The 26,618-nt window shown below is 44.8% G+C and overlaps 3 protein-coding genes across 4 annotated transcripts; all 3 read right to left on the bottom strand.

Moving 5' to 3' along the window:
- Positions 1 to 455: 455 nt before the first annotated feature.
- LOC114525728 (protein BANP-like) lies at positions 456 to 5,669 on the bottom strand. Of its 2 annotated transcripts, none has more exons than XM_028547146.1 (7): positions 5,551 to 5,669; positions 4,369 to 4,483; positions 3,737 to 3,802; positions 3,264 to 3,398; positions 2,895 to 3,162; positions 1,799 to 2,038; positions 456 to 799 (listed from the first exon to the last, which is right to left on the bottom strand). In XM_028547146.1, the coding sequence occupies exons 1-7, from the start codon at positions 5,628 to 5,630 to the stop codon at positions 468 to 470; spliced, it is 1,236 nt and encodes a 411-aa protein (XP_028402947.1). In that variant the 5' UTR covers positions 5,631 to 5,669; the 3' UTR covers positions 456 to 467. The 2 variants fall into 2 exon arrangements, with proteins under 2 accessions (XP_028402947.1, XP_028402948.1); XM_028547147.1 differs by lacking the exon at positions 5,551 to 5,669 and adding an exon at positions 4,938 to 5,269.
- A 445-nt stretch (positions 5,670 to 6,114) lies between these two features.
- Positions 6,115 to 20,294, bottom strand: LOC114525599 (putative protein TPRXL). The gene is made up of 8 exons (XM_028546986.1): positions 20,285 to 20,294; positions 19,556 to 19,671; positions 17,921 to 17,971; positions 8,410 to 8,947; positions 8,125 to 8,174; positions 7,445 to 7,573; positions 7,124 to 7,169; positions 6,115 to 6,524 (listed from the first exon to the last, which is right to left on the bottom strand). The coding sequence occupies exons 1-8, from the start codon at positions 20,292 to 20,294 to the stop codon at positions 6,232 to 6,234; spliced, it is 1,233 nt and encodes a 410-aa protein (XP_028402787.1). The 3' UTR covers positions 6,115 to 6,231.
- A 901-nt stretch (positions 20,295 to 21,195) lies between these two features.
- Positions 21,196 to 23,009, bottom strand: LOC114525598 (cell wall protein DAN4-like; the record flags this gene model as incomplete). Its single annotated transcript, XM_028546984.1, has 4 exons — positions 23,000 to 23,009; positions 22,546 to 22,907; positions 21,421 to 21,446; positions 21,196 to 21,292 (listed from the first exon to the last, which is right to left on the bottom strand). Coding segments are annotated over exons 1-4 (495 nt in total), but the record flags the coding sequence as incomplete, so codon positions are not given.
- Positions 23,010 to 26,618: the final 3,609 nt, after the last annotated feature.

Raw genomic sequence — 26,618 nt, 5'->3', positions numbered from 1 at the left:
GCAAGCCGCATGAGAATACAGCGAGAAACTTGAAGATTACTATAACAGCATCAAATTTATCCGGATCAAAAAACATGTCGAATTATCGCAATTTTTCTCAAAAAATCCAAAATTTAAAACAGAAATTCAACATGGTCGAATCTGGACGTCTAATACTTCGTGTTACATATTACCAAGTGTTCTCAGCACGAACAATGGAAAACTAAAACTAGATCGCCAGTCTTTCGCCGTTTTGCGACCCTATTTTAAAACAAGATGTATGGTGGTCCACAAAAGTCTCAATAAATAGGCTTTGTTGTAGAACTTTGCCTACGTTTGAGATATCTTTTCCAGATAGTTTAGACACAAAACAGTGAAAACACGATACCTTATTCCACAATACTACATACACCAGACCCCCCCTGGGCCCCCCATGTGTAGGAGACACCATGAAAATACTGTACTATACATGGTCGAAGTTAACATATTTATTGATTCGTATTAACGGGCAAATACCCCTCCTGTGTCTCAGTAAAAGGCGTTGTATCTGCATTGTTCTCAGCATAAACGCTGACCACCGTTTTGGTGACCCCGTAAAGTAGCATTTCCCGTTCCTGGTCACCGATTACTAACCGTTTCGATCTGGGCGTGCCAGACGGGACGACCTCTGGTTTTGCAGTCATTAGTTTCTCCATTTTCCATTTGTGTTCGCGCTGCAGTCTTCTCTGCGACCGGCACTTCGAATCGATTTTTGGCTTGATCAATTGCCAACGTAACTCCATCCGGTCTTCCTCGAGTGGAAACTTATAGTCGACGTGTGCTGTAGAAAAAACAGAAACAAATCTAAATATAAGTTGTAGAATTATCATTACCAGTTCTTCACTGCCTTTCTTAGTGGAGGTCCGCTAAAGATCGTCTTCTATTGATTTACGCCTGTATTCTAAAAGCTCACTCACACTCAAACTCATTGAGTGGGAGATCTTAATCTTCTCATAACGTTTCAATGGCGGTATTTCCAGCCGAATAGGAGCTTGATTTTCAGTGATTTACCTTATATCTTTCCATCTATTCAGAGAAAACTTTCTCATTGATCAGCATTAACAAAATTTATATGTCACACTCAATGAGTATGAGTGTGAGTGAGCTTTTTGAATACAGGCGTTAGACTAATTTCACACTATTTACACTAAGTATAAAGACTTTTTTCTATAGCAACAGTCAACAGTGTTATTAAACTAAACTAATGTTATTGGAAAAATACCGGATAGCTTTGTCAGTCCCAAATGTTCATTCTATCTCTTATTGACCAGACTCACCAGAGTCCAGAGTTGCCACAGGAAGAAACTTAAACTAAACTTACATTATACTGGATAGTGCTATTGGTTTTAAACGGTTCTTTGTACAGGTCCAGTAAGGATCATGTCTTATTGATCCATGCAGCGTTACTACAGAAGGAAGCTAAAACGAAACTAACTTCATTTATACTGGATGGCTCTGTCAGTTCTAAACTGTTCTTCCTAGAGGTTCAGTATTCAGCAATAATGATCTCTTATTGCTTCAGTGTTACTACAGGAGGAAACCTAAACTAAACTAACTTTATACTGGTAGCTCTATCAGTTCCAAACTGTCCAGTTTTCCTTCAAGACCACTACAGATCATATCCTATTGATCCAATGTTACTACAGGAGGAAACCTACACAGAACCGACTTCATTTAAAATTTTCAACCTTGATGTCCAGAAAGAATCGCTCCCACTGATTTATGGTATTTCCCAGTACAAAGGCTAAGCTATCAACCATAGATATGTTATATACTTTACCTTTGACCGCCTTGATCTTGCTTGAATCCAAGGATTCCTTCCCTCGCGTTCCTCGAACATTCGAAGCAGCCATTTCCTCGCGGGTGAACAAAGCCTCGGTCAATGCAAGCGCTAATTTCACAGGGTTCAAGCCATAATTCTCGCATTTCGTAATGATCTTTGGATCGCCGCTAAACCAGGCTCGACTGTTGGCGTTATTTGGATCGCCCAGCCAACATCCAGTTCCAGACAACTGATTTCCTAAACAATCAAGGGTGTACTTTGTTTGTTTCATTCCTTAGAATAGGTAAGTATGTGATGTTGAAGATGTTCCACAGTACCAGACTACCTGCGAACCTAACTGGCTACATGTATATACACTGTATGCCCTATATTAAGCTGTAAGTAACTGAAAGGCTAACTCAGACGGGATTCTCTTCGGTTATGATCAGAAATGCTTGACCTTCATCTTTCGGCTGTATATCAGAAAGAAGCGAACCAAAAACTCTACATGGTTTTGAAATCTTTAGACTGTGTATGGCGGTGTTGGCTTTTTCACTTCCTATTTAATGTGACTATTCTCAATACAAATGTTGCTTTCCTGCATTCTGAAACACCAGCTTTTAAAATATGTAAAAAGAAGATGATAAAGATGCCAGCTAGCCTGTTCAAGCCTCAGAAAAAACTCTGAAGTTTCAAATACACCAAAAAAGTCCAAAATACTAAAATACTGATAATCGAGTACTGGCACCTAAACTTGGGCCCCTTCCTGCACCCCTCTGGTCTTGGGGGAATACCCCCATGCAACCCCCCAGTAAATCTATCCCAAATATGTTAGCATCAAATGTGGTATAACAACTGCCTAAAATAGACAAAACACTTCTCGACGTTGCGACCTGAGGGTCTTCGTCAGGAGAGTTAGTATAGCGCCAACAGTCGAGCCTGGTTTAATAACTTTTCTGACGAAGGTCCTCAGGTCGAAACGTCGAGAAGTGTTTTGTCTATTTTAGGAAGTTGTTGTATCACATTTGATGCTAAGTTGTTTGAAGACGCTGCCACACTGCTTCCTGGTTATATTGAAACGTATCCCAAATATGGAATTAAAATCAGGCATTACCTGGACTATCACCGTTCCAGTTCACTTTAGGAGGTGTTTTAACTGGAGTCGTAATCACATCGGTCAGTCCGTTCTCCGACTGAGGCATTGCAGGATTCATTGTTATATCCTCAGATCTCAATTGTGATCCCTCCCAATTCCCAACGATGCTCTGCTGAGGAACTTGTGTGACATAATCAGTCGCGGCAAGGCTAGTGTTCGATACTCCTTGATATTGGGTCGAAGCTAACTGTGGCCGAGTGTCAACTGGACTTAAATACCTGGTTTTCTGAATGAAACATAAGACAGCTATAGTTCATATATACAATGTCCCAACCTTGTAACAACTGATGTTAAACCTCTTAGTTTACCGCAATATATGAACCTTACCTTTTCCGGGGTGCCAACAACCTGACCTGAACCACCATCAGAAAATTCACCAATTATATTACAGAGTTTTGTCACCATATCTTCGATCCTTTGAATGTTCTCCGAATTGGTTTTGACCAACTCATAAATCTGCTTCTATTATAAAAAAAAATGTGATTAGAAAAATTATAAAACTTATGGAGAAATCTATTATTACAATACTCTATGGAGAGTGTTTTCAAAATGAGATCATTTGAGTACTGAAACTCAGCTACTTAGCAGAGAGTTTGACAAAGATAAACACATAGACAAATATCTTTCACTAACTTAACTAATATTTTATTGAACTTTTCCCAAATATTGTACCATATGTACTTTTGTTTTGCAGTACTGCACAGATAGACACTTGAAAATTTGATCAAAAAACACAGCTCAAAATTGAGGCAGGCAATCAATTCTTCCTGGCTATTAGCATTATTCATCAACATACTTACCAGACAGATGTCAGGACTGTTATCAGTTTGTGTGTACATATCTAACATCAAACGTGAGCTCTTTGACTGCAAATGAAACAAATATACCTCACATGATAAATTATACCACATTTAGCTGCATTGTATGGGTCTAAAAAATTGAGAAAGTCAGTATATATACAACATAGTAATACCAAACCTGTATAAAAAATAATACAATACAAAAAAAAGGGAAAATAATTTATTACATTGTTGAAAAATGCATTACAAAAAGTTAAAAAATACAGCGAAAATTCTTTGTGAAAGAAATTGGATGAAAATATTGGATATTTTTATACCTTACAAGGTTAAAAAATCTCCAATGATTTTAGGTAGCGTGTACTTGTGTTAAAATGTTCAATATGAAGTGAGTTCTTCTTGTGAATCTTATCTACAGCATTTAAAATATATTTGATATACACATCATTATCTATCTTTCTTGATAATACACAACTTCATTGTGCAAGTTCAGCAAAGTTCGCTTCTAAAAATCAATAAATTTATAACAGATGCCCATTAGTTAGGATACATACCACCACAAATGGTACCCAATAAACACCATTTATTTATATGGGTAAAAGGTTGAACGAGCCCTCATTTTTTTGACAACTTACATTGTCCACACTGACGAAAAAGTCCTCGGCTTTGCGTTTCTTTGCAACTGTTTTTATTTCCTGATTGTCTTGAAGACATTCAGCTGCTAGGTTCATAACCTGGTCCGAGGTATCGCTAGAATTCAAATTATAAACCAAAAAGTTGGGATACGTAGTTTATGGGTATAAAAAAACATAAGACTATAAAATTTAACAACAGATTTGGGAAATTTTACATCTTACTACACCCGAGTAATGCATATATCAAGTGTATGCCATCTATCACCTCATTTAATGATTTAACCGTAACCCTAAACATAATCTTGACCCAAAGAGTAACACAACTACTAGTCCGATTACTTGTGTACTGACTGTAAAGTGTAAAGTATCCCAGATTTGCTTTAGGGTTGCTACAAAATTAGCAGCGGTATCAAGTATAGTGCATAGCACCACTAGGCAAAAAAGCGTGTCCCAGCAATTTTCTGACCAAATCCATTTGTTCCAATCAATTGCTGAATTGATAGGAAAGTTGCCCAGACCAAACTGGGCAAAAATATATACATACTTATTGCAAAAGGAATGATACATACTAAATTATCCATCCATGTTAAATAGTTCCAGATTTTGAATCCATCTGCATAAAAAGGCATTTAGACAATTGCTGCATGCCTAACACCTTTTGGATAATGGATGGATTCAAACTGAACTGTTATGTTCCCTGGCACACTTCATTTCGCTCAGAAATTGTAATAGTTGTGTTGTAAGCCGCCGGTTATTTGCTGGTTGGTATGAACAGGAAAATTCAACTGAACCCAAATTCGAGTTAGTACAAGCCAATAGGTATTGATGTTTGACCCAAGGTCCCAAACCAATGTAAAAAGCATCTAATTCACAGCACAGAAGCCTGATCATGGTGTGACCAAACAGTCTGTATGTTTTAATCTATTATCAAGAAACTCATTCCCAACAGACATTCATTCTTTCAGTAATACGCTACATGAATCATTTTAAAAGAAAAGGTCACAAAGCAAACTGATTACAAGAACAAAACGTAAAAATCCGAACGTTTTCTCCTTGAACACGAAGTATCATACGAAAGCACGCATGCCGAACGAACACTCAAATTTGAAAACGAAAATGATCATATTTCAAACGCTGAAAAGACGTGTTTAAAAGCAGCATAGAATAGAATTAATGTAGTACCTTTTGTTTTCCATTCTTACAGCTAATTTGGTTTGGATGGATGATAGTTTCTCCTGTAACGCGGTATATTTCCAAGCCATTCGTTTTAGATCGACTTCCGTGAGCACTGACCTTGACGCGTGATCTCGCCCGAAAGCGCCACATTCGCACAGCTAACCCAAGTGACTGTCATTCTAATTCCAAATCTCAAAACTGACTGATAATCCATGGTGATGATACAAGGGGCACCCCACCCCTCTGTATGTTCGCCCACTTGGGGGTAAGAATGCAGGACAGCAGGAAGGTTAGAGAGCCAATGAAGCAAAGTATTGCACAGTATTCAATTCCTTATTGCAAGTGAGATTTTGCGTACCTCATGAATTGATATAGCAGAATAGGGTAACTTCCGTGAAAAGTATTTTTGCCAAAAGTTTAGCTTTTTTAAATAGTCACTATTGTAATTGAACCCAGGTTATATCGTAGGGATACCACTTGAAGTGGAGAGGGGGGGCGCGCACGATAACTATTAAGGTGGCTCGAAAGGACTAAACTATCGAGCACCTTAACTTGATACAAACAGAAAAATGTTTGATAATTGTTACATATATTTTACTATGCCTTTAACATTTCATCTAGCATATATTCAAATGATTAATACAACTAATAATAGAGACGAGAAGTACTTGTTAAACTGACAGCGAGCTAAGTCATAACCTGGCAATCGCATTCCTCGACAACCTTCACTTCTTTGATGAAATTATCGACAGGATTTTCGCACTCCAAATTCACGTTGACCAATTTGAATTTCTTGGGACGACAGCAATAGCAATGGCTGGTATCTGTGCCCGGATCGTAGGAAGATTGACATAAACCGGAACATCTTCTTGTTTTAACTTTCACAGTGGACGTGCAATTATTATCGGTGATGTGCATATCTTCCACAGCAGTCGCTTGACATAGGTTGAGACTTGGCGGAAGAGTTCCTGGTTTGGGAACTGTAAGAAAAACGAAAATGTTTATCGATAATAAACTCTTGTTTGTCTATGTTCCGACCACAGTTCATATTCTAACAGGGTAGAGTCGCAGCTCCTCGCAAGAATGATTTTCATTGGCTGAACTTTACAAGACATTTCTGTTTCAACCAATAGCATAGCATCCTTCTTTAGAAAGCATAGAAAAGCATTATCAAATTGGACGAAAGCTCCCGAGAACTGCGACATCTCCCTTCTAATAACTGTGTTCCGGCCGAAAATACGTACTTACTACAGCTAAATCTTAAAATTTCCCTAAACTATATTCAAGATTAATTTTCTTCGTATAAATTACGTAGTATTGTTGTAAATAATTGTGATATATACGTTTCAATAATTAGATATACTATTGATATCCATGGACTTGAAATAAAGTGGACGTCTCGGGTGAAAAAAGGGATGTGTGAACAATTTTACTTGTTATCATTTTAAAAAGCACTTGAAAACACCGTGCCCTATTTTGAGGTAAGCAGGGGGAAATTAAGTTGAATTTTTAACATCAATTCATATAAAAAAATAACTTATAACATGAACTATCGAATTATAATATTTATCAAACTCACCGCAAGCCGGACAACATTCAACATCCGATTCTGGACGGGTATACCCCTGCAAGAAATGGATATCAAGTTCAAAATGCGATTCAGCAATCTTATACTGCAATAAAATACAGGGTCTTACAGCTGAAGGTTTCGACTATAGTTTTATAGACGAAAGAAATTATACTGCACGAATTCAAGGCCTTTCCCCTACTTAGGGGACTTGTTCCCCCTTTACCTGATGTGCTGAATTACCTGAAGGTAATCATATTGATGGGTTCAGAACTTAGAACCTAAACTTCTACCTCTATTAAAAAGATGCATGGAAATCTTGCATTGCCCTACCTGTGCACAAGGTTCACATTTCTCGATGTTTTTCTCAATTTGAACGCTTTGGTTGAGAGGCACGCAGGCGTTGGGCACTTCCTTACAGTGAAGGGTAGTGCAAGGTCCATCAGACCAGGTGCTGTTCGGCTAAAAAACCAAAATATTTTACATGTCAGAAGAATACAAGAGAGACAGTCCAAGTAAAGACTCGTGGTAAAAGGCCTGGGGCCGGTTCATTGTATGAAAGTCTTTTGCAAAGTTAGATCCTAGTTAAACTCACAAATACACAACTCTGATTGGCTAATTCTGTTCTTAACTACAGTTACAAGTAACTAGTCTTTTATACATCAGCTAGGGGCCGGTCGTATCAAACTATTTAACTACATTTTGCATAGCTAAATCCTATAGTTAACTCAGAAATACTCGATTCTGATTGGCCAAGTCTGTTCTTGACTACACAGAAATACTCGATTCTGATTGGCCAAGTCTGTTCTTGACCACAGTTACAAGTAACTAGTCTTTTATACATCTGGGGCCGGTTGTATCAAACTATTTACTACATTTTGCATAGTTAAATCCTATAGTTATAAACTCAGAAATACACGATTCTGATTGGCCAAGTCTGTTCTTAACTACAGTTAAAAGTTACCTAGTCTTTAATACAACTGGCCCCAGGATTCAGGGGGTAAAAAACGTACCGGATAAAAGTTCCCTTTGTAGAAGCAGCTGGGGCATACACTCACAGATGCTACGACGAAAAAAAAAAAATAGAGATCAATATTTCACAATACAACACAAAAGCCCCCCACCCGACCTAATCAAATTGTCTTCAGAAAGCGGAATGATTAAAAGATAAAAGATACCAAGGGTTTATCACCACAAGCTAGTAGGAACTTACGCCAAAAAGAAAACCATTTCCACTACTTTTGTAATTGTCACCTAAATCCATATTCTTAAAGGAAAACTTCAAAAGGTCAACTCACCAGAAGGCCTACTAGTCGGACTTGGCGATGAAGGACGAATAGACGAAGGAACGCTGGACACGATCGGGGAAGTTGTGATAACAGAGACGCTTGGCTTCGAAGTGGAAGTAATTGGTGAGGTGATTACGGACGATGGAACGGAAATGCTGCTACTGCTCAAAGACGGACCACTGGAAGCTGGTGTGCTGAAGGACGGTGAGGGTGAATAACGGCTACTAAATGACGGGGACGATGGTGAACTGGTAGGGATTGAAATTGGAGCAGAACTTGAGGGAGGAGGTGGACTGAAAATACTGGTACTCGGTGTGAATATACTGCTAGATGACGAGGGTATGAATATGCTTGGTGAAAAAACACTTGTTGTCGGTCGTGATCGAGTGATTGTTGAACTCCGTACAACTGAAGACGAAAATACACTTGACGGAGCAGATGAAATAGTTGTTGTTGGGACGGATACACTAGTGGATGGAGAGCTGCTAACTGGAATGGAAGAATAGACAGTTGTTGGGGGAGCCACAGTGCTGCTGGTGGTTGAGGACTCGATGCAGTTGATGGGATTCGTGCCGAAGTTGTAGGCGATAAAGTCGAGACCGATGGCGACTTTGAAACATATGGGACTGATGTAGTAACTTGAACAGTGTTGGACTACTGGGCTTCGGTGACGAACTGGGTTTGCTAGTTGGTGCAGAAGTAACAATTGTTGTTGGAACGGATACACTAGTGGATGGAGAGCTGCTAGCTGGAATGGAAGAATAAACAGTTGTTGGGGGAGCCACAGTGCTGCTGGGTGGTTGAGGACTCGATGCAGTTGATGGGATTCGTTTTGAAGTTGTAGGCGATAAAGTCGACACCGATGGCGACTTTGAAACATATGGGACTGATGTAGTAACTTGAACCGTTGTTGGACTACTGGGCTTCGGTGACGAAGTGGGTTTGCTAGTTGGTGCAGCAGTAACAATTGTTGTTGGAACGGATACACTAGGGATGGAGAGCTGCTAGCTGGAATGGAAGAATAGACAGTTGTTGGGGGAGTCACAGTGCTGCTGGGTGGTTGAGGACTCGATGCAGTAGATGGTGTTTTTGGAACAGAAGATGAAGGGGGTGGTGGTTTGGTAAATACGTATGATGATGATTTCAGCAAAGAGCTTTGGGGAATTGATGATGTAGGTGTTGATGACTTGATAATAACAAATCCAGTTGATGGCAGTTGTGGAGGTGCCGTAGTTAAGAAAGAAGATAGAAGACTGGTTGACGAAACCGTTGTAACAGATGACGAAACAATTGTTGTTGGAACCGATACACTAGTGGATGGAGAGCTGCTAGCTGGAATGGAAGAATAGACAGTTGTTGGGGGAGTCACAGTGCTGCTGGGTGGTTGAGGACTCGATGCAGTTGATGGGATTCGTGCCGAAGTTGTAGGCGATAAAGTCGAGACCGATGGCGACTTTGAAACATATGGGACTGATGTAGTAACTTGAACCGTTGTTGGACTACTGGGCTTCGGTGACGAAGTGGGTTTGCTAGTTGGTGCAGAAGTAACAATTGTTGTTGGAACGGATACACTAGTGGATGGAGAGCTGCTAGCTGGAATGGAAGAATAGACAGTTGTTGGGGGCGCAAAGTGCTGCTGGGTGGTTGAGGACTCGATGCAGTTGATGGGATTCGTGCCGAAGTTGTAGGCGATAAAGTCAACACCGATGGCGACTTTGAAACATATGGGACTGATGTAGTAACTTGAACCGTTGTTGGACTACTGGGCTTCGGTGACGAAGTGGGTTTGCTAGTTGGTGCAGAAGTAACAATTGTTGTTGGAACGGATACACTAGTGGATGGAGAGCTGCTAGCTGGAATGGAAGAATAGACAGTTGTTGGGGGAGCCAAGTGCTGCTGGGTGGTTGAGGACTCGATGCAGTTGATGGGATTCGTGCCGAAGTTGTAGGCGATAAAGTCGAGACCGATGGCGACTTTGAAACATATGGGACTGATGTAGTAACTTGAACAGTTGTTGGACTACTGGGCTTCGGTGACGAAGTGGGTTTGCTAGCTGGTGCAGAAGTAACAATTGTTGTTGGAACGGATACACTAGTGGATGGAGAGCTGCTAGCTGGAATGAAGAATAGACAGTTGTTGGGGGAGCCAAAGTGCTGCTGGGTGGTTGAGGACTCGATGCAGTTGATGGGATTCGTGCCGAAGTTGTAGGCGATAAAGTCAACACCGATGGCGACTTTGAAACATATGGGACTGATGTAGTAACTTGAACCGTTGTTGGACTACTGGGCTTCCGTGACGAAGTGGGTTTGCTAGTTGGTGCAGAAGTAACAATTGTTGTTGGAACGGATACACTAGTGGATGGAGAGCTGCTAGCTGGAATGGAAGAATAGACAGTTGTTGGGGGAGCCACAGTGCTGCTGAGTGGTTGAGGACTCGATGCAGTTGATGGGATTCGTGCCGAAGTTGTAGGCGATAAAGTCGACACCGATGGCGACTTTGAAACATATGGGACTGATGTAGTAACTTGAACCGTTGTTGGACTACTGGGCTTCGGTGACGAACTGGGTTTGCTAGTTGGTGCAGAAGTAACAATTGTTGTTGGAACGGAATACACTAGTGGATGGAGAGCTGCTAGCTGGAATGGAAGAATAGACAGTTGTTGGGGAGCCAAAGTGCTGCTGGGTGGTTGAGGACTCGATGCAGTTGATGGGATTCGTGCCGAAGTTGTAGGCGATAAAGTCAACACCGATGGCGACTTTGAAACATATGGGACTGATGTAGTAACTTGAACCGTTGTTGGACTACTGGGCTTCGGTGACGAAGTGGGTTTGCTAGTTGGTGCAGAAGTAACAATTGTTGTTGGAACGGATACACTAGTGGATGGAGAGCTGCTAGCTGGAATGGAAGAATAGACAGTTGTTGGGGGAGCCACAGTGCTGCTGGGTGGTTGAGGACTCGATGCAGTAGATGGTGTTTTTGGAACAGAAGATGAAGGGGTGGGGTTTGGTAAATACGTATGATGATGATTTCAGCAAAGAGCTTTGGGGAATTGATGATGTAGGTGTTGATGACTTGATAATAACAAATCCAGTTGATGCAGTTGTGGAGGTGCCGTAGTTAAGACAGAAGATAGAAGACTGGTTGACGAAACCGTTAACAGATGACGAAACAATTGTTGTTGGAACGGATACACTAGTGGATGGAGAGCTGCTAGCTGGAATGGAAGAATAGACAGTTGTTGGGGGAGCCAAAGTGCTGCTGGTGGTTGAGGACTCGATGCAGTTGATGGGATTCGTGCCGAAGTTGTAGGCGATAAAGTCAACACCGATGGCGACTTTGAAACATATGGGACTGATGTAGTAACTTGAACCGTTGTTGGACTACTGGGCTTCGGTGACGAACTGGGTTTGCTAGTTGGTGCAGAAGTAACAATTGTTGTTGGAACGGATACACTAGTGGATGGAGAGCTGCTAGCTGGAATGGAAGAATAGACAGTTGTTGGGGGAGCCACAGTGCTGCTGGGTGTTGAGGACTCGATGCAGTTGATGGGATTCGTGCCGAAGTTGTAGGCGATAAAGTCGAGACCGATGGCGACTTTGAAACATATGGGACTGATGTAGTAACTTGAACCGTTGTTGAACTACTGGGCTTCGGTGACGAAGGGGTTTGCTAGTTGGTGCAGAAGTAACAATTGTTGTTGGAACGGATACACTAGTGGATGGAGAGCTGCTAGCTGGAATGGAAGAATAGACAGTTGTTGGGGGAGCCAAAGTGCTGCTGGGTGGTTGAGGACTCGATGCAGTTGATGGGATTCGTGCCGAAGTTGTAGGCGATAAAGTCAACACCGATGGCGACTTTGAAACATATGGGACTGATGTAGTAACTTGAACCGTTGTTGGACTACTGGGCTTCGGTGACGAACTGGGTTTGCTAGTTGGTGCAGAAGTAACAATTGTTGTTGGAACGGATACACTAGTGGATGGAGAGCTGCTAGCTGGAATGGAAGAATAGACAGTTGTTGGGGAGCCAAAGTGCTGCTGGGTGGTTGAGGACTCGATGCAGTTGATGGGATTCGTGCCGAAGTTGTAGGCGATAAAGTCAACACCGATGGCGACTTTGAAACATATGGGACTGATGTAGTAACTTGAACCGTTGTTGGACTACTGGGCTTCGGTGACGAAGTGGGTTTGCTAGTTGGTGCAGAAGTAACAATTGTTGTTGGAACGGATACACTAGTGGATGGAGAGCTGCTAGCTGGAATGGAAGAATAGACAGTTGTTGGGGAGCCAAAGTGCTGCTGGGTGGTTGAGGACTGATGCAGTTGATGGGATTCGTGCCGAAGTTGTAGGCGATAAAGTCAACACCGATGGCGACTTTGAAACATATGGGACTGATGTAGTAACTTGAACCGTTGTTGGACTACTGGGCTTCGGTGACGAAGTGGGTTTGCTAGTTGGTGCAGAAGTAACAATTGTTGTTGGAACGGATACACTAGTGGATGGAGAGCTGCTAGCTGGAATGGAAGAATAGACAGTTGTTGGGGGAGCCAAAGTGCTGCTGGGTGGTTGAGGACTTGATGCAGTTGATGGGATTCGTGCCGAAGTTGTAGGCGATAAAGTCAACACCGATGGCGACTTTGAAACATATGGGACTGATGTAGTAACTTGAACCGTTGTTGGACTACTGGGCTTCGGTGACGAACTGGGTTTGCTAGTTGGTGCAGAAGTAACAATTGTTGTTGGAACGGATACACTAGTGGATGGAGAGCTGCTAGCTGGAATGGAAGAATAGACAGTTGTTGGGGGAGCCACAGTGCTGCTGGGTGGTTGAGGACTCGATGCAGTTGATGGGATTCGTGCCGAAGTTGTAGGCGATAAAGTCGAGACCGATGGCGACTTTGAAACATATGGGACTGATGTAGTAACTTGAACCGTTGTTGGACTACTGGGCTTCGGTGACGAACTGGGTTTGCTAGTTGGTGCAGAAGTAACAATTGTTGTTGGAACGGATACACTAGTGGATGGAGAGCTGCTAGCTGGAATGGAAGAATAGACAGTTGTTGGGGGAGCCAAAGTGCTGCTGGGTGGTTGAGGACTCGATGCAGTTGATGGGATTCGTGCCGAAGTTGTAGGCGATAAAGTCAACACCGATGGCGACTTTGAAACATATGGGACTGATGTAGTAACTTGAACCGTTGTTGGACTACTGGGCTTCGGTGACGAAGTGGGTTTGCTAGTTGGTGCAGAAGTAACAATTGTTGTTGGAACGGATACACTAGTGGATGGAGAGCTGCTAGCTGGAATGGAAGAATAGACAGTTGTTGGGGAGCCACAGTGCTGCTGGGTGGTTGAGGACTCGATGCAGTTGATGGGATTCGTGCCGAAGTTGTAGGCGATAAAGTCACCGATGGCGACTTTGAAACATATGGGACTGATGTAGTAACTTGAACCGTTGTTGGACTACTGGGCTTCGGTGACGAACTGGGTTTGCTAGTTGGTGCAGAAGTAACAATTGTTGTTGGAACGGATACACTAGTGGATGGAGAGCTGCTAGCTGGAATGGAAGAATAGACAGTTGTTGGGGGAGCCAAAGTGCTGCTGGGTGGTTGAGGACTCGATGCAGTTGATGGGATTCGTGCCGAAGTTGTAGGCGATAAAGTCAACCGATGGCGATTTTGAAACATATGGGACTGATGTAGTAACTTGAACCGTTGTTGGACTACTGGGCTTCGGTGACGAAGTGGGTTTGCTAGTTGGTGCAGAAGTAACAATTGTTGTTGGAACGGATACACTAGTGGATGGAGAGCTGCTAGCTGGAATGGAAGAATAGACAGTTGTTGGGGGAGCCACAGTGCTGCTGGGTGGTTGAGGACTCGATGCAGTAGATGGTGTTTTTGGAACAGAAGATGAAGGGGGTGTGGTTTGGTAAATACGTATGATGATGATTTCAGCAAAGAGCTTTGGGGAATTGATGATGTAGGTGTTGATGACTTGATAATAACAAATCCAGTTGATGGCAGTTGGGAGGTGCCGTAGTTAAGACAGAAGATAGAAGACTGGTTGACGAAACCGTTGTAACAGATGACGAAACAATTGTTGTTGGAACGGATACGCTAGTGGATGGAGAGCTGCTAGCTGGAATGGAAGAATAGACAGTTGTTGGGGGAGCCAAAGTGCTGCTGGGTGGTTGAGGACTCGATGCAGTTGATGGATTCGTGCCGAAGTTGTAGGCGATAAAGTCAACACCGATGGCGACTTTGAAACATATGGGACTGATGTAGTAACTTGAACTGTTGTTGGACTACTGGGCTTCGGTGACGAACTGGGTTTGCTAGTTGGTGCAGAAGTAACAATTGTTGTTGGAACGGATACACTAGTGGATGGAGAGCTGCTAGCTGGAATGGAAGAATAGACAGTTGTTGGGGGAGCCACAGTGCTGCTGGGTGGTTGAGGACTCGATGCAGTTGATGGGATTCGTGCCGAAGTTGTAGGCGATAAAGTCGAGACCGATGGCGACTTTGAAACATATGGGACTGATGTAGTAACTTGAACGTTGTTGACTACTGGGCTTCGGTGACGAACTGGGTTTGCTAGTTGGTGCAGAAGTAACAATTGTTGTTGGAACGGATACACTAGCGGATGGAGAGCTGCTAGCTGGAATGGAAGAAAAGACAGTTGTTGGGGGAGCCAAGTGCTGCTGGTGGTTGAGGACTCGATGCAGTTGATGGGATTCGTGCCGAAGTTGTAGGCGATAAAGTCGACACCGATGGCGACTTTGAAACATATGAAACTGATGTAGTAACTTGAACCGTTGTTGGACTACTGGGTTTCGGTGACGAAGTGGGTTTGCTAGTTGGTGCAGAAGTAACAATTGTTGTTGGAACGGATACACTAGTGGATGGAGAGCTGCTAGCTGGAATGGAAGAATAGACAGTTGTTGGGGGAGCACAGTGCTGCTGGGTGGTTGAGGACTCGATGCAGTTGATGGGATTGTGCCGAAGTTGTAGGCGACAAAGACGACACCGATGGCGACTTTGAACATATGGGACTGATGTAGTAACTTGAACCGTTGTTGGACTACTGGGCTTCGGTGACGAAGTGGGTTTGCTAGTTGTGTGCAGAAGTAACAATTGTTGTTGGAACGGATACACTAGTGGATGGAGAGCTGCTAGCTGGAATGGAAGAATAGACAGTGTGTTGGGAGCCACAGTGCTGCTGGGTGGTTGAGGACTCGATGCAGTTGATGGGATTTGTGCCGAAGTTGTAGGCGACAAAGACGAGACCGATGGCGACTTTGAAACATATGGGACTGATGTAGTAACTTGAACCGTTGTTGGACTACTGGGCTTCGGTGACGAAGTGGGTTTGCTAGTTGGTGCAGAAGTAACAATTGTTGTTGGAACGGATACACTAGTGGATGGAGAGCTGCTAGCTGGAATGGAAGAATAGACAGTTGTTGGGGGAGCCACAGTGCTGCTGGGTGGTTGAGGACTCGATGCAGTTGATGGGATTCGTGCCGAAGTTGTAGGCGATAAAGTCGAGACCGATGGCGACTTTGAAACATATGGGACTGATGTAGTAACTTGAACCGTTGTTGGACTACTGGCTTCGGTGACGAACTGGGTTTGCTAGTTGGTGCAGAAGTAACAATTGTTGTTGGAACGGATACACTAGTGGATGGAGAGCTGCTAGCTGGAATGGAAGAATAGACAGTTGTTGGGGGAGCCAAAGTGCTGCTGGGTGGTTGAGGACTCGATGCAGTTGATGGATTCGTGCCGAAGTTGTAGGCGATAAGTCAACACCGATGGCGACTTTGAAACATATGGGACTGATGTAGTAACTTGAACCGTTGTTGGACTACTGGGCTTCGGTGACGAAGTGGGTTTGCTAGTTGGTGCAGAAGTAACAATTGTTGTTGGAACGGATACACTAGTGGATGGAGAGCTGCTAGCTGGAATGGAAGAATAGACAGTTGTTGGGGGAGCCACAGTGCTGCTGGGTGGTTGAGGACTCGATGCAGTAGATGGTGTTTTGGAACAGAAGATGAAGGGGGTGTGGTTGTGTAAATACGTATGATGATGATTCAGCAAAGAGCTTTGGGAATTGATGAGTAGGTGTTGATGACTTATAATAACAAATCCAGTTGATGGCAGTTGTGGAGGCTTGCCGTGTTAGACAGAAGATAGAGACTGGTTACGAACCTTTGTACAGATGACGAAGTAAAATTGTTGTTGGAACGGATACACTAGTGGATGGAGAGCTGCTAGCTGGAATGGAAGATAGACAGTTGTTGGGGGAGCCAAAGTGCTGCTGGGTGGTTGAGGACTCGATGCATTGATGGGATTCGTGCCGAAGTTGTAGGCGATAAAGTCGACACCGATGGCGACTTTGAAACATATGGACTGATGTAGTAACTGAACCGTTGTTGGACTACTGGGTTTCGGTGACGAAGTGGGTTTGCTAGTTGGTGCAGAAGTAACAATTGTTGTTGGAACGGATACACTAGTGGATGGAGAGCTGCTAGCTGGAATGGAAGAATAGACAGTTGTTGGGGAGCCACAGTGCTGCTGGGGTGGTTGAGGACTCGATGCAGTTGATGGGATTTGTGCCGAAGTTGTAGGCGACAAAGACGACCCGATGGCGACTTTGAAACATATGGGACTGATGTAGTAACTTGAACCGTTGTTGGACTACTGGGCTTCGGTGACGAAGTGGGTTTGCTAGTTGGTGCAGAAGTAACAATTGTTGTTGGAACGGATACACTAGTGGATGGAGAGCTGCTAGCTGGAATGGAAGAATAGACAGTTGTTTGGGGGAGCACAGCTGCTGCTGGGTGGTTGAGGACTCGATGCAGTTGATGGGATTGTGCGAAGTTGTAGGCGATAAAGTCGAGACCGATGGCGACTTTGAAACAATGGGACTGATGTAGTAACTTGAACCGTTGTTGGACTACTGGGGCTTCGGTGACGAACTGGGTTTGCTAGTTGGTGCAGAAGTAACAATTGTTGTTGGAACGGATACACTAGTGGATGGAGAGCTGCTAGCTGGAATGGAAGAATAGACAGTTGTTGGGGGAGCCACAGTGCTGCTGGGTGGTTGAGGACTCGATCCAGTAGATGGTGTTTTTGGAACAGAAGATGAAGGGGGTGGTGGTTTGGTAAATACGTATGATGATGATTTCAGCAAAGAGCTTTGGGGAATTGATGATGTAGGTGTTGATGACTTGATAATAACAAATCCAGTTGATGGCAGTTGTGGAGGTGCCGTAGTTAAGACAGAAGATAGAGACTGGTTGACGAACCGTTGTAACAGATGACGAAACAATGTTGTTGGAACGGATACACTAGTGGATGAGAGCTGCTAGCTGGAATGGAAGAATAGACAGTTGTTGGGGGAGCCAAAGTGCTGCTGGGTGGTTGAGGACTCGATGCAGTTGATGGGATTCGTGCCGAAGTTGTAGGCGATAAAGTCAACACCGATGGCGACTTTGAAACATATGGGACTGATGTAGTAACTTGAACCGTTGTTGGACTACTGGGCTTCGGTGACGAAGTGGGTTTGCTAGTTGGTGCAGAAGTAACAATTGTTGTTGGAACGGATACACTAGTGGATGGAGAGCTGCTAGCTGGAATGGAAGAATAGACAGTTGTTGGGGGAGCCACAGTGCTGCTGGGTGGTTGAGGACTCGATGCAGTTGATGGGATTCGTGCCGAAGTTGTAGGCGATAAAGTCGAGACCGATGGCGACTTTGAAACATATGGGACTGATGTAGTAACTTGAACCGTTGTTGGACTACTGGGCTTCGGTGACGAACTGGGTTTGCTAGTTGGTGCAGAAGTAACAATTGTTGTTGGAACGGATACACTAGTGGATGGAGAGCTGCTAGCTGGAATGGAAGAATAGACAGTTGTTGGGGGAGCCAAAGTGCTGCTGGGTGTTGAGGACTCGATGCAGTTGATGGGATTCGTGCCGAAGTTGTAGGCGATAAAGTCAACACCGATGGCGACTTTGAAACATATGGGATGATGTAGTAACTTGAACCGTTGTTGGACTACTGGGCTTCGGTGACGAAGTGGGTTTGCTAGTTGGTGCAGAAGTAACAATTGTTGTTGGAACGGATACACTAGTGGATGGAGAGCTGCTAGCTGGATGGAAGAATAGACAGTTGTTGGGGGAGCCACAGTGCTGCTGGGTGGTTGAGGACTCGATGCAGTAGATGGTGTTTTTGGAACAGAAGATGAAGGGGTGGTGGTTTGGTAAATACGTATGATGATGATTTCAGCAAAGAGCTTTGGGGAATTGATGATGTAGGTGTTGATGACTTGATAATAACAAATCCAGTTGATGGCAGTTGTGGAGGTGCCGTAGTTAAGACGGAAGATAGAAGACTGGTTGACGAAACCGTTGTAACAGATGACGAAACAATTGTTGTTGGAACGGATACACTAGTGGATGGAGAGCTGCTAGCTGGAATGGAAGAATAGACAGTTGTTGGGGAGCCAAAGTGCTGCTGGGTGGTTGAGGACTCGATGCAGTTGATGGGATTCGTGCCGAAGTTGTAGGCGATAAAGTCAACACCGATGGCGACTTTGAAACATATGGGACTGATGTAGTAACTTGAACCGTTGTTGGACTACTGGGCTTCGGTGACGAACTGGGTTTGCTAGTTGGTGCAGAAGTAACAATTGTTGTTGGAACGGATACACTGTGGATGGAGAGCTGCTAGCTGGAATGGAAGAATAGACAGTTGTTGGGGGAGCCACAGTGCTGCTGGGTGGTTGAGGACTCGATGCAGTTGATGGGATCGTGCCGAAGTTGTAGGCGATAAAGTCGAGACCGATGGCGACTTTGAAACATATGAAACTGATGTAGTAACTTGAACCGTTGTTGGACTACTGGGTTTCGGTGACGAAGTGGTTTGCTAGTTGGTGCAGAAGTAACAATTGTTGTTGGAACGGATACACTAGTGGATGGAGAGCTGCTAGCTGGAATGGAAGAATAGACAGTTGTTGGGGGAGCCACAGTGCTGCTGGGTGGTTGAGGACTCGATGCAGTTGATGGGATTCGTGCCGAAGTTGTAGGCGACAAAGACGACACCGATGGCGACTTTGAAACATATGGGACTGATGTAGTAACTTGAACCGTTGTTGGACTACTGGCTTCAGTGACGAAGTGGGTTTGCTAGTTGGTGCAGAAGTAACAATTGTTGTTGGAACGGATACACTAGTGGATGGAGAGCTGCTAGCTGGAATGGAAGAATAGACAGTTGTTGGGGGAGCCACAGTGCTGCTGGGTGGTTGAGGACTCGATGCAGTTGATGGGATTCGTGCCGAAGTTGTAGGCGATAAAGTCGAGACCGATGGCGACTTTGAAACATATGGGACTGATGTAGTAACTTGAACCGTTGTTGGACTACTGGGCTTCGGTGACGAACTGGGTTTGCTAGTTGGTGCAGAAGTAACAATTGTTGTTGGAACGGATACACTAGTGGATGGAGAGCTGCTAGCTGGAATGGAAGAATAGACAGTTGTTGGGGGAGCCAAAGTGCTGCTGGGTGGTTGAGGACTCGATGCAGTTGATGGGATTCGTGCCGAAGTTGTAGGCGATAAAGTCAACACCGATGGCGACTTTGAAACATATGGGACTGATGTAGTAACTTGAACCGTTGTTGGACTACTGGGCTTCGGTGACGAAGTGGGTTTGCTAGTTGGTGCAGAAGTAACAATTGTTGTTGGAACGGATACACTAGTGGATGGAGAGCTGCTAGCTGGAATGGAGAATAGACAGTTGTTGGGGAGCCACAGTGCTGCTGGGTGGTTGAGGACTCGATGCAGTTGATGGGATTTGTGCCGAAGTTGTAGGCGACAAAGACGACCGATGGCGACTTTGAAACATATGGGACTGATGTAGTAACTTGAACCGTTGTTGACTACTGGGCTTCGGTGACGAAGTGGGTTTGCTAGTTGGTGCAGAAGTAACAATTGTTGTTGGAACGGATACACTAGTGGATGGAGAGCTGCTAGCTGGAATGGAAGAATAGACAGTTGTTGGGGGAGCCACAGTGCTGCTGGGTGGTTGAGGACTCGATGCAGTTGATGGGATTCGTGCCGAAGTTGTAGGCGATAAAGTCGAGACCGATGGCGACTTTGAAACATATGGGACTGATGTAGTAACTTGAACCGTTGTTGGACTACTGGGCTTCGGTGACGAAGTGGGTTTGCTAGTTGGTGCAGAAGTAACAATTGTTGTTGGAACGGATACACTAGTGGATGGAGAGCTGCTAGCTGGAATGGAAGAATAGACAGTTGTTGGGGGAGCCACAGTGCTGCTGGGTGGTTGAGGACTCGATGCAGTAGATGGTGTTTTTGGAACAGAAGATGGGAGGTGGTGGTTTGGTAAATACGTATGATGATTTTCAGCAAAGAGCTTTGGGGAATTGATGATGTAGGTGTTGATGACTTGATAATAACAATCCAGTTGATGGCAGTTGTGGAGGTGCCGTAGTTAAGACGGAAGATAGAAGACTGGTTGACGAAACCGTTGTAACAGATGACGAAACAATTGTTGTTGGAACGGATACACTAGTGGATGGAGAGCTGCTAGCTGGAATGGAAGAATAGACAGTTGTTGGGGAGAGAAGTGCTGCTGGGTGGTTGAGGACTCGATGCAGTTGATGGGATTCGTGCCGAAGTTGTAGGCGATAAAGTCACACCGATGGCGACTTTGAAACATATGGGACTGATGTAGTAACTTGAACCGTTGTTGGACTACTGGGCTTCGGTGACGAACTGGGTTTGCTAGTTGGTGCAGAAGTAACAATTGTTGTTGGAACGGATACACTGGTGGATGGAGAGCTGCTAGCTGGAAGAAGAAGTTGTTGGGGGGCCACAGTGCTGCTGGGTGGTTGAGGACTCGATGCAGTTGATGGGATTCGTGCCGAAGTTGTAGGCGATAAAGTCGAGACCGATGGCGACTTTGAAATATGAAACTGATGTAGTAACTTGAACCGTTGTTGGACTACTGGGTTTCGGTGACGAAGTGGGTTTGCTAGTTGGTGCAGAAGTAACAATTGTTGTTGGAACGGATACACTAGTGGATGGAGAGCTGCTAGCTGGAATGGAAGAATAGACAGTTGTTGGGGGAGCCACAGTGCTGCTGGGTGGTTGAGGACTCGATGCAGTTGATGGGATTCGTGCCGAAGTTGTAGGCGACAAAGACGACACCGATGGCGACTTTGAAACATATGGGACTGATGTAGTAACTTGAACCGTTGTTGGACTACTGGGCTTCAGTGACGAAGTGGGTTTGCTAGTTGGTGCAGAAGTAACAATTGTTGTTGGAACGGATACACTAGTGGATGGAGAGCTGCTAGCTGGAATGGAAGAATAGACAGTTGTTGGGGGAGCCACAGTGCTGCTGGGTGGTTGAGGACTCGATGCAGTTGATGGGATTCGTGCCGAAGTTGTAGGCGATAAAGTCGAGACCGATGGCGACTTTGAAACATATGGGACTGATGTAGTAACTTGAACCGTTGTTGGACTACTGGGCTTCGGTGACGAACTGGGTTTGCTAGTTGGTGCAGAAGTAACAATTGTTGTTGGAACGGATACACTAGTGGATGGAGAGCTGCTAGCTGGAATGGAAGAATAGACAGTTGTTGGGGGAGCCACAGTGCTGCTGGTGGTTGAGGACTCGATGCAGTTGATGGGATTCGTGCCGAAGTTGTAGGCGATAAAGTCGAGACCGATGGCGACTTTGAAACATATGGGACTGATGTAGTAACTTGAACCGTTGTTGGACTACTGGGCTTCGGTGACGAACTGGGTTTGCTAGTTGGTGCAGAAGTAACAATTGTTGTTGGAACGGATACACTAGTGGATGGAGAGCTGCTAGCTGGAATGGAAGAATAGACAGTTGTTGGGGGAGCCAAAGTGCTGCTGGGTGGTTGAGGACTCGATGCAGTTGATGGGATTCGTGCCGAAGTTGTAGGCGATAAAGTCAACACCGATGGCGACTTTGAAACATATGGGACTGATGTAGTAACTTGAACCGTTGTTGGACTACTGGGCTTCGGTGACGAACTGGGTTTGCTAGTTGGTGCAGAAGTAACAATTGTTGTTGGAACGGATACACTAGTGGATGGAGAGCTGCTAGCTGGAATGGAAGAATAGACAGTTGTTGGGGGAGCCACAGTGCTGCTGGGTGGTTGAGGACTCGATGCAGTAGATGGTGTTTTTGGAACAGAAGATGAAGGGGGTGGTGGTTTGGTAAATACGTATGATGATGATTTCAGCAAAGAGCTTTGGGGAATTGATGATGTAGGTGTTGATGACTTGATAATAACAAATCCAGTTGATATAAGTTGTGGAGGTGCCGTAGTTAAGACAGAAGATAGAAGACTGGTTGACGAAACCGTTGTAACAGATGACGAAACAATTGTTGTTGGAACGGATACACTAGTGGATGGAGAGCTGCTAGCTGGAATGGAAGAATAAACAGTTGTTGGGGGAGCCACAGTGCTGCTGGGTGGTTGAGGACTCGATGCAGTTGATGGGATTCGTGCCGAAGTTGTAGGCGATAAAGTCGACACCGATGGCGACTTTGAAACATATGGGACTGATGTAGTAACTTGAACCGTTGTTGGACTACTGGGCTTTGGTGACGAAGTGGGTTTGCTAGTTGGTGCAGCAGTAACAAATGTTGTTGGAACGGATACACTAGTGGATGGAGAGCTGCTAGCTGGAATGGAAGAATAAACAGTTGTTGGGGGAGCCAAAGTGCTGCTGGGTGGTTGAGGACTCGATGCAGTTGATGGGATACGTTTTGAAGTTGTAGGCGATAAAGTCGGCACCGATGGCGACTTTGAAACATATGGGACTGATGTAGTAACTTGAACCGTTGTTGGACTACTGGGTTTCGGTGACGAAGTGGGTTTGCTAGTTGGTGCAGAAGTAACAATTGTTGTTGGAACGGATACACTAGTGGATGGAGAGCTGCTAGCTGGAATGGAAGAATAGACAGTTGTTGGGGGAGCCACAGTGCTGCTGGGTGGTTGAGGACTTGATGCAGTTGATGGGATTTGTGCCGAAGTTGTAGGCGACAAAGACGACACCGATGGCGACTTTGAAACATATGGGACTGATGTAGTAACTTGAACCGTTGTTGGACTACTGGGCTTCGGTGACGAAGTGGGTTTGCTAGTTGGTGCAGCAGTAACAATTGTTGTTGGAACGGATACACTAGTGGATGGAGAGCTGCTAGCGGGAATGGAAGAATAGACAGTTGTTGGGGGAGTCACAGTGCTGCTGGGTGGTTGAGGACTCGATGCAGTTGATGGGATTCGTGCCGAAGTTGTAGGCGATAAAGTCGACACCGATGGCGACTTTGAAACATATGGAACTGATGTAGTAACTTGAACCGTTGTTGGACTACTGGGTTTCGGTGATGAAGTGGGTTTGCTAGTTGGTGCAGAAGTAACAATTGTTGTTGGAACGGATACACTAGTGGATGGAGAGCTGCTAGCTGGAATGGAAGAATAGACAGTTGTTGGGGGAGCACAGTGCTGCTGGGTGGTTGAGGACTCGATGCAGTATGGTGTTTTTGGAACAGAAGATGAAGGGGTGGTGGTTTGGTAAATACGTATGATGATGATTTCAGCAAAGAGCTTTGGGGAATTGATGATGTAGGTGTTGATGACTTGATAATAACAAATCCAGTTGATGGCAGTTGTGGAGGTGCCGTAGTTAAGACAGAAGATAGAAGACTGGTTGACGAAACCGTTGTAACAGATGACGAAACAATTGTTGTTGGAACCGATACACTAGTGGATGGAGAGCTGCTAGCTGGAATGGAAGAATAGACAGTTGTTGGGGGAGCACAGTGCTGCTGGGTGGTTTAGGACTCGATGCAGTTGATGGGATTCGTGCCGAAGTTGTAGGCGATAAAGTCGAGACCGATGGCGACTTTGAAACATATGGGACTGATGTAGTAACTTGAACCGTTGTTGGACTACTGGGCTTCGGTGACGAAGTGGGTTTGCTAGTTGGTGCAGAAGTAACAATTGTTGTTGGAACGGATACACTAGTGGATGGAGAGCTGCTAGCTGGAATGGAAGAATAGACAGTTGTTGGGGGAGCCAAAGTGCTGCTGGGTGGTTGAGGACTCGATGCAGTTGATGGGATTCGTGCCGAAGTTGTAGGCGATAAAGTCAACACGATGGCGACTTTGAAACATATGGGACTGATGTAGTAACTTGAACCGTTGTTGGACTACTGGGCTTCGGTGACGAAGTGGGTTTGCTAGTTGGTGCAGAAGTAACAATTGTTGTTGGAACGGATACACTAGTGGATGGAGAGCTGCTAGCTGGAATGGAAGAATAAACAGTTGTTGGGGGAGCCACAGTGCTGCTGGGTGGTTGAGGACTCGATGCAGTTGATGGGATTCGTTTTGAAGTTGTAGGCGATAAAGTCGACACGGATGGCGACTTTGAAACATATGGGACTGATGTAGTAACTTGAACCGTTGTTGGACTACTGGGTTTCGGTGACGAAGTGGGTTTGCTAGTTGTTGCAGAAGTAACAATTGTTGTTGGAACGGATACACTAGTGGATGGAGAGCTGCTAGCTGGAATGGAAGAATAGACAGTTGTTGGGGGAGTCACAGTGCTGCTGGGTGGTTGAGGACTCGATGCAGTAGATGGTGTTTTTGGAACAGAAGATGAAGGGGGTGGTGGTTTGGTAAATACGTATGATGATGATTTGAGCAAAGAGCTTTGGGGAATTGATGATGTAGGTGTTGATGACTTGATATAACAAATCCAGTTGATGGCAGTTGTGGAGGTGCCGTAGTTAAGACAGAAGATAGAAGACTGGTTGACGAAACCGTTGTAACAGATGACGAAACAATTGTTGTTGGAACGGATACACTAGTGGATGGAGAGCTGCTAGCTGGAATGGAAGAATAACAGTTGTTGGGGGAGCCACAGTGCTGCTGGGTGGTTGAGGACTCGATGCAGTTGATGGGATTCGTTTTGAAGTTGTAGGCGATAAAGTCGACACCGATGGCGACTTTGAAACATATGGGACTGATGTAGTAACTTGAACCGTTGTTGGACTACTGGGCTTCGGTGACGAAGTGGGTTTGCTAGTTGGTGCAGCAGTAACAATTGTTGTTGGAACGGATACACTAGTGGATGGAGATCTGCTAGCTGGAATGGAAGAATAAACAGTTGTTGGGGGAGCCAAAGTGCTGCTGGGTGGTTGAGGACTCGATGCAGTTGATGGGATTCGTTTTGAAGTTGTAGGCGATAAAGTCGACACCGATGGCGACTTTGAAACATATGGGACTGATGTAGTAACTTGAACCGTTGTTGGACTACTGGGTTTCGGTGACGAAGTGGGTTTACTAGTTGGTGCAGAAGTAACAATTGTTGTTGGAACGGATACACTAGTGGATGGAGAGCTGCTAGCTGGAATGGAAGAATAGACAGTTGTTGGGGGAGCCACAGTGCTGCTGGGTGGTTGAGGACTCGATGCAGTTGATGGGATTCGTTTTGAAGTTGTAGGCGATAAAGTCGACACCGATGGCGACTTTGAAACATATGGGACTGATGTAGTAACTTGAACCGTTGTTGGACTACTGGGCTTCGGTGACGAAGTGGGTTTGCTAGTTGGTGCAGCAGTAACAATTGTTGTTGGAACGGATACACTAGTGGATGGAGAGCTGCTAGCTGGAATGGAAGAATAAACAGTTGTTGGGGGAGCCAAAGTGCTGCTGGGTGGTTGAGGACTCGATGCAGTTGATGGGATTTGTGCCGAAGTTGTAGGCGACAAAGACGACACCGATGGCGACTTTGAAACATATGGGACTGATGTAGTAACTTGAACCGTTGTTGGACTACTGGGCTTCGGTGACGAAGTGGGTTTGCTAGTTGGTGCAGCAGTAACAATTGTTGTTGGAACGGATACACTAGTGGATGGAGAGCTGCTAGCGAGAATGGAAGAATAGACAGTTGTTGGGGGAGCCACAGTGCTGCTGGGTGGTTGAGGACTCGATGCAGTTGATGGGATTCGTGCCGAAGTTGTAGGCGATAAAGTCGACACCGATGGCGACTTTGAAACATATGGGACTGATGTAGTAACTTGAACCGTTGTTGGACTACTGGGTTTCGGTGACGAAGTGGGTTTGCTAGTTGGTGCAGAAGTAACAATTGTTGTTGGA

The sequence above is a fragment of the Dendronephthya gigantea genome, unplaced genomic scaffold (assembly GCF_004324835.1).
Source record: "Dendronephthya gigantea isolate DGI-Jeju-01 unplaced genomic scaffold, DenGig_1.0 000035F, whole genome shotgun sequence".
Classification (NCBI taxonomy): domain Eukaryota; kingdom Metazoa; phylum Cnidaria; class Anthozoa; order Malacalcyonacea; family Nephtheidae; genus Dendronephthya; species Dendronephthya gigantea.
This window is presented reverse-complemented; position numbering and strand designations above follow the sequence as displayed.

Excerpts from the sequence above, each read along its gene's own strand:
- LOC114525728 (XM_028547146.1), bottom strand. The coding sequence starts at position 5,630 with ATGGCTTGGAAATATACCGCGTTACAGGAGAAACTATCATCCATCCAA. Across the intron at positions 4,484-5,550 it reads GTAAGAATGGAAAACAAAAG|CGATACCTCGGACCAGGTTA; the intron begins GTACTACATTAA and ends TTTGAATTCTAG. Across the intron at positions 3,163-3,263 it reads TTGTTGGCACCCCGGAAAAG|AAAACCAGGTATTTAAGTCC; the intron begins GTAAGGTTCATA and ends TGTTTCATTCAG.
- LOC114525599 (XM_028546986.1), bottom strand. Across the intron at positions 8,175-8,409 it reads TCCGACTAGTAGGCCTTCTG|CATCTGTGAGTGTATGCCCC; the intron begins GTGAGTTGACCT and ends TTTTCGTCGTAG. Across the intron at positions 7,574-8,124 it reads ACAAAGGGAACTTTTATCCG|CCGAACAGCACCTGGTCTGA; the intron begins GTACGTTTTTTA and ends TTGGTTTTTTAG.